This window comes from Lepidochelys kempii, chromosome 6 (assembly GCF_965140265.1).
Source record: "Lepidochelys kempii isolate rLepKem1 chromosome 6, rLepKem1.hap2, whole genome shotgun sequence".
Lineage (NCBI taxonomy): Eukaryota > Metazoa > Chordata > Testudines > Cheloniidae > Lepidochelys > Lepidochelys kempii.
The window spans coordinates 100,855,645-100,863,026 of record NC_133261.1 but is presented as its reverse complement, the minus strand read 5'-3'; the positions used below and the strand labels follow the sequence as shown (position 1 = coordinate 100,863,026).

The 7,382-nt window shown below is 43.5% G+C and overlaps 1 protein-coding gene across 12 annotated transcripts in view; it reads left to right on the top strand.

Annotated features, from left to right (window-relative positions):
• Window positions 1–787: 787 nt before the first annotated feature.
• Window positions 788–7,382, top strand: part of EML5 (EMAP like 5) — a 294,529-nt gene continuing 287,934 nt past the window's right edge. For all 12 annotated transcript variants that reach the window (XM_073349378.1, XM_073349377.1, XM_073349376.1 and 9 more), the window contains exon 1: window positions 788–1,223. In XM_073349378.1, the coding sequence (XP_073205479.1) occupies window positions 1,027–1,223 (197 nt within the window). In that variant the 5' untranslated portion in view covers window positions 788–1,026. The remainder of the gene's footprint in view (window positions 1,224–7,382) is intronic.

Genomic DNA, 7,382 nt, shown 5'->3' with positions numbered 1-7,382 from the left:
ATAAATTAAATAGCATCTTGACATTAAGCATGATTTTAATCAAGGTAAATGATGTGCTAAGGACAATGTGTAATAAGCATACTGTTTAAAAGTAGTTTTACCCTCCTTTTATTTTTAAGAGTGCAATACAGGAACTGAAGTACCAGTCAGGCACTCAGCATTGCAGACAAGAGATGAGGCTATATGCAGCCATGCTACACCTATGTAAACTGATAGGGAATTCTTTTAAAAACTACAACCATATATGAGAACCGTGAAAGCCTTTTTTAGGTAGAGGGTATCTGTAAACTATTTCATGGAATCAAGTCTTCTTTGGGTGCTCAATACATTATTTCAGCTAGAGAAGAGCTGCTTATTCTAGACATTGGGCTACCCTTAGTTTTAGACACCACACGACCTAGGGAGGTGGTACAGAGATGTAACCTCCACAGAGAAGCACAAGCTTCACTGCTACCCACATCGCATGTTGGCAGCCACTGCGGATGGCTCACCCCGTTTGGTAACTTTCATTCCTTTTGCCCAGCCCAGTCCCCTTTGCCCGTTCCCCTCTCTGCCGGTCAGCCCACCTGCCCCTTTCTTGTCCCTGACTTTGCCCCTACCTCCACCTGTTTCACCCTCCTCTGGCCATGTACTGCCCCCTGCTCTGTCCTGTCCGTTCCTCCCTGCTCTCGCTTTCATCCCGCTCGGTGAGCGGACTCTGGCGGCTGAGAAGGGCAGCGCGGGGGCAGCGCTTTCAGCGGGCGGCGCCGGGCATGCGCACAACAGCCCGATCTGAGGGGAAGCTGTTTCTGGCGCTAACCGTTCCGGGCGGTGTCTCGGTGCAGCCATGTCTGGCGCGAGGAGACCAGCGCCGCTCATTCGGCGGCGCCCTCTGTGAGGAGGCGGAGGAGAGGCAGCGGCGGGCATCCATGTCGGCGGCCAGGGATTAGCGAGGGAGACACCGAGCCCGGGAGGGGGGAGGGTAACTGGCCCCCTCTCCTCTAGGGCTCCGGCGCGGGAGACGCGGAGCCGGCCGGCGGTGGGGACATGGCTGACCGGAATGCCCCCAACTGCCACCTGCGGCTAGAGTGGGTCTATGGCTACCGGGGTCACCAGTGCCGCAACAACCTCTACTACACGGCGGCTAAGGAGATCGTCTACTTCGTGGCGGGGGTCGGCGTGGTCTACAGCCCCCGGGAGCACCGGCAGAAATTCTACCTGGGGCACCAGGACGACATCATCAGGTACGGAGACCCTCACGCCCTTCCCTGTGCCCTCGCCCCGGGGCCCGGCCGGGGCCCGGGATGTCCCAGCGACTGGAGACACCCTTCTATCCATCAACCCCCACTCTCCCCTATTGCCTCCACCTTCAGCCGCGGGAGCACCTGGCGAAGCCCTGCCTGGGGCACCAGGACATCCCCGGGTATCCGAGACCCCGATCCTCAAAACATCGGTAGAAATGGTACTTGGGATACCGGACTGTGTCACGTCCAGTGCCAGGGTCACCAGATCTCCCACCCCTTTCTCCTGGCGTCCAGTGCCAGGGTCACCAGACCTCCCACCCCTTTCTCCTGGCGTCCAGTGCCAGGGTCACCAGACCTCCCACCCCTTTCTCCTGGCGTCCAGTGCCAGGGTCACCAGACCTCCCACCCCTTTCTCCTGGCGTCCAGTGCCAGGGTCACCAGACTTCCCACCCCTTTCTCCTGGCGTCCAGTGATCACAAGCAGAATATTGGAAATAATCTGAATATGCCAATGACAGTGAGGCTTTAATCTCTTCCCCGCCCTCTCCCCTTACAATTTAGTTTGTCTTGTATAGCAGCAAGAATAGAAATCCCGATAGAAATGGCTTTTGGATCGCGCGGTTCACTGCCGGCTTTCCTCAGGTGCTTGGTGCTGAAATTTGTATGCATGGCTGTATGTCAATATTTTGCCAGTATAAAATGATGTGTCTCGACCGTTGCTTGGTTCCCATCTGTGTGTACAAGTCAAAAGGCTGGGAAGTGGGAAGTAGTAATCTGATGTGCATTTCAAAGTCATTAAACTCAGGAGGAGGTTAATCTGCAGCAGGTAGACCTTTGGCCCACATCTAAATACAGCGATTAGAGCATGGAAATAAAAGACCCATCTGCAGCTTCTGCAACGTTTAAGATGATTTTATAATAGCAAACATTCTTGCAGATTTGAAATTTATTCTACAGATCTGTCTAATTGTAGTAGGCTGAGTCTTATCAGGTGTTGAAGTTAATAAAAAAGATTAAACACCAGTGATGCATAAGTAGAGTAGATGTCATGGAGGCGGAGTTATTTCCTAAATACACCAAACCAATCTTAGTAGGCTTTTGGATAGCCAGATAGTATTGGAAGGCGAGTGACAGTATTTTGAAGTGTATAAAGGGAAGATGTGAACCTGAGTCAGTAATCCTTTCTCTTCCAGTAGGCCTCATTGTGTGTGGATTTTAAATATTGTTGTCCTTTGATTGCTGTTTTTATTTAGAGAACAGTTTTTCAGTAGCCAGTAAATCTTGTAAAAACACATTGTATACTGTGAATTGCTTGTGATGCTGGAAAGCACTTGGCATATCTTTTATATTAGCTGTACAAATGTATTAACTAGCTTTGCACATAGAGAGTAAAATGGATGCTGACTCTTTCATTCAGGGTTTAATACATTCTAGAAATCTGGACCAAAATGGCCACAAATATTTCAGTTTTTATTTCAATCTTAAAATTCTGTTTAGGGTCTTTTCAAACTTTTGAAGATTTTAAAGTACAGGTATGAGCCTCTCTTACAGACCATTCTGTCCCTAAATTAATTCCTACTTGGTGCTCAAAATGAGAAGAAAAAATTAGGTAGCTCATGGAATGCTGTAGTGTACTATGCAACCAAGCTGGGTCAGATATGTGAATTAGCTATTTGTTTTATGGTCATTTCATTCTTTTTTGACAATTTCCTCTTAATCTGAAACAAAAAAGCACCTCAAGAATTGTCATCAACTCCTCAGGCAAGGGGACATTGTGGAAAATCTTCAGCATAGCTCCCATAAGCCTTGGCTTCCTTTGAGCACAGCTCATACGAATGACGGGCCCAATCCTGCAAAGGTTTACTACATAGTGCTTACTGACATGAATAGTTCTCATTGATGTAGTACTTGCTAACATGAAGTTTCCCTGTTGATTTCAATGGGGCTACTTACAGCATTACACCTGGTAGAAGTGTTGACAGGATTGGACCATGAGAAAGAAATTGTTTATGGCTTCCAACTGTGAAATTTCTTTGGTCTCTATGAATGTTTGTATGGAGTGCTAATTTGGAATAAAAGGCTAATAACTACTTATCATTCAAAAGGCTAATAACTACTTATCATTCATACTTATTATACCAAAGAACAGAATATCTGCAAGGGGGAAATCTTTAGTTACTTTCCTGATTGTTAGTAGATATGTTTTGGCTTCTGTGGTATCATTATCAAACATGCAGGAAGTTCTTGCTTACAAGGTAATGCTGTTACGGTGATCCGATTCTTTATCTGCTTGCTGAGGAAACCCTTGTGCAGCGGGTAGTGTTTTCAGTTGTGTACAGTTTTGTATGCCTATCAAACGTTAGAAAGACTATATAGAACTGTTAGAACACTTGAAGACGTAGTGAACATTCATCTCAACAGTAGAATGACTGTTTCCAATGACATCACATTTTTTTTATGATTAATGGGGTTGCTTTCTCCTTTAAAAAACAAAAAAAACCAACCCGACCTTGGTAGCTTTTCAAACTCAACTTTAGTGACTGAGGACATTAGTTCTTAAAGATATCTGACTTTTAGCATCTCATCATCCTGAAATATTAAATTAAATGTTTTCTCAAAGAAATTAGCTATGAGAAAAATGTGAGAATGTCATTGAAGGTGGGATTATATAACAGAATAATCATTATAGCTGCTTTATTTTCTCTCCATAAAGTAGCAAGTTTTCAGTATACTGAAAATTTGCTCATACAGTTTGATTTGATAAAATGTGTTGAATACCTCGATGTTGTGACTTACAATCTCTGCAGGAAGAAAACTGCAGGATTGCCATTTCTGTATGCACACATGAGTTCTCAGTTGTAAAGTCAGGACTGAGGTTTTAAACTTTGTAATGTATTAAAAAATCAAACTTGAGTGCATATGCATCTACGTCTGCTAAATTTAAATTGCATTATAAACTTTTGATAACTAGGTCCCATAATACAAAGTGGGTAGATAATTGGTACTCTTCTGCATAGCTGTGGCATGTTTTGAATGACATTAAGCAGCACTCAGGAAGACAGGAATTGCCATACCAGATCACACCAGTCATCCCTCTAGACCAGTCCAGTATCCTGTTTCTGATAATGGTGGGTGCTAGATTCTTGAGAAGGGTGCAAGAACTTCTTTAGTAGTCAATTACGGAATACTGTAACTTGTCCATAGTAGACAGGGAGTTTCCTCCTAATACCATCAGTTAGTGGTTACCTTCTGGTATCAAGATTTAAATCTCTTATTTAAAATAAAACACACACACGGTTTAATCATACCTAATTTAGCTAGATGTTCTCATTATCCATATAAAATGTCTAATCTTATTTTTAATCATGGTAAACCCTTGGCCTCCGTTTTACCTGTGGGAATGAGTCCCACAGGTTAATTATGCATTGAGAGAGAAAAAAAGTTTTCTTTTTATCTGTTCCTTGCCTTTCAATTTAATTGAATGTCCTTTTGTTTTTTGTTATATGAGAGAGTAATTAGGATCACTCAAATTACTTTCTCTGATATCATTAATTATTTTGTATACCTCCATCATGTCCGTCCCCTTTATTTGTCTCCTCTCTAAAATGAACAGTCTCAGTCTCCTCAATTTCTCTTCATAAAAGGGCTGTCCATGCCTCTAATCATTTTTGTTCCTCGTGTTAGGACTCCATTTATTTTTGGTATATATTTTCTGAGAGTCAATAACCAGAAGTGAACACAGTATTCCAGGTAAGGATATATAATTGATGCATATTAGAATGTAATACTGAAAATATTATATCATATTCTTTATTAGAGTAGTTCAGCAGTGCCACTATACTTAAAGTTGTGCCACAACTTCTGTTTAAAGGTCAGCCTTGCTAAATCCTCTAAAATTGACATGTTTAGTTGGATTCCTTTGAAGTTTGGTGTGGCTCAGAAAGGTGCAGTGACCTGACTTTGAGGTCATTTGAGCCATGGTCTCTTGAGATATAATAAGGCCCCTCACAAAAATAGTCATTTTTCAAAAAGTTTCTAGGTGGGTTTTCTTTGCACAGAGATAAAGATCAAACTATTGATGTATTGCAGGCCAAAATGGTCTCAATCTTTTGAGTTTTACCCAAAGTAGTATATGGCTCCCACTAAGTCTTTGGAGGACACAAATTGAGAATGGTATTTAAGAAAATGTACATTTTTTACAGTGCATGTGTCAATACAGGAAAAACAGAGGCTTTCCTTTCCCACCATTTTATATATTTTAAAACTTGACTCTTGTAAGTGCTCTAAACTCCAAATGGTTATTTGGATTGCTTTGAAATTTGGTGTTCCTTGCATGCAGTAGTGTTAGTGATCCAAATTTGGGGTCATTTAACGGACGGGTTTCTGAGTTACAGGGCCCACCAAAACACTTCAGTTCTGCTGCCTGGTACTGTTAACTCAGAGGTGATAATTATTGGATGAATCACTGACCTTGTTGAAATTGATGGGTTCAATTATAATAACTAAGGATACATTAATCACAAGCCCCCACCTAAAACAAAAGGAGTTTGGGACTGAATGGCTGGAGGTTGCTGCAATTTGTGAATCATGGGTGGCAATTTTACTTTGTGGGGAATGTAATCAAAGTCTTTGGAGGATAAAATTAGATATGTAAATACTTCCTGGGAGGGGAAGGAATATTAGGGGGCAGAGGTGTGGGGCAGTGAAGGGAGAGATCTTTGGGGCTGCAGTGAGGGGAGGGGAAAAATTAGGACTGGTGGTAGGGGAGGGGAGAGAGATTGGAGGCTCATGTAAGGGTGGTGTGGGGATTAGGGGGGATGTGTGGGTGAGTGGCAGAGGGACTGAGGGAGAATGGGGCGGGCACACTTGTCAGCTCCACATTCTCCCCTCCTGTGTGTCTAAATTTTGGGGGGGTTCTTGCCTCTCTGGGACCCCTCCCATGAGCTGGGATATAGGGGTTCTTGTCCCACTGAAGGTGTCTGAAGTCCTCTCCTGCTCCCCTTGTATGGGCCAGGATTTGGGGGCCATGTGCCCATCTACAAGGGTTGGAACACCTCCCTACCCCATTCATGTGAACTGGGTTCTGGCCGTGCCCTTTTGGGAGGGTTTGAAGCCTCTTCCTTGCCCCACATGTGATCCAGGATCTGGGGAAGTCCTGTCCCTTTGGGTGGGGAGCTGAGGATGGACGTACTTAATGCATATCACAGGCTCTAAAGCACTCATGAGGGGAATGAGAACACCCTCTGAGATGCAATTATTTCAGGTTGTATTTGTCTTTATGGGGTGTTCTCACTCAGCTGAGAACATCACATTGAGATGAATAGGCTGCTTCAGACCTTTCAGAGTCTCCTATGCTGAAGACAGATGTGTAGAGCAGCCCTTTCCCTCCATCCATCCTCGTTGTTTATAACAAGATGCTTCTAGGTGCTCTAAAATCCACATATTTGTATAGATTTTTTTTGAAAATTTCTATGCCTTGTGGAAATACAGAGTAGGATTAGTGATCCAAATTTGGGGTCATTTGAGCAGGGATTCTGGAGATATAAGTCCTCTCCCAAAATAGTACCTAACTGACCAATTTTTCCCCCCTTTTGTTCTTTAATAGTGTTAGATAGGATTCTGTGTGTGAACAGCTTGTAAAAGGAGGTGAAGAGTTTGTACATTTCAGAAATTGTGGGATTGGCAGAGTAAAGCAGTGTGTGTTAACAGGGAATATTGGGGCACTGCTGAATGAGGGCAGACTTAAGGTTGCATGGAAAAGCTTAACTATGCATATCAAAATGGGAAATGACTGCCTAGGAAGGAGTACTGTGGGAAGGGATCTGGGGGTCATAGTGGTTCACAAGCTAAATATGAGTCAACAGTGTAACGCTGTTGCAAAAAAAGCGAACATCATTCTGGGATGTATTATCAGGAGTATTATAAGCAAGATACGAGAAGTAATTCTTCTGCTCTACTCCAGACTGATTAGGCCTCCACTGGAGTATTGTGTCCAGTTCTGGGTGCCACATTTCAGGAAAGATACGGACAAATTGGAGAAAATCCAGAGAAGAGCAACAAAAATGATTAAAGGTCTAGAAAACATGACATATGAGGGAAGACTGAAAAAATTAGGTTTGTTTAGTATGGAGAAGAGAAGACTGAGAGGGGACGTGATAAG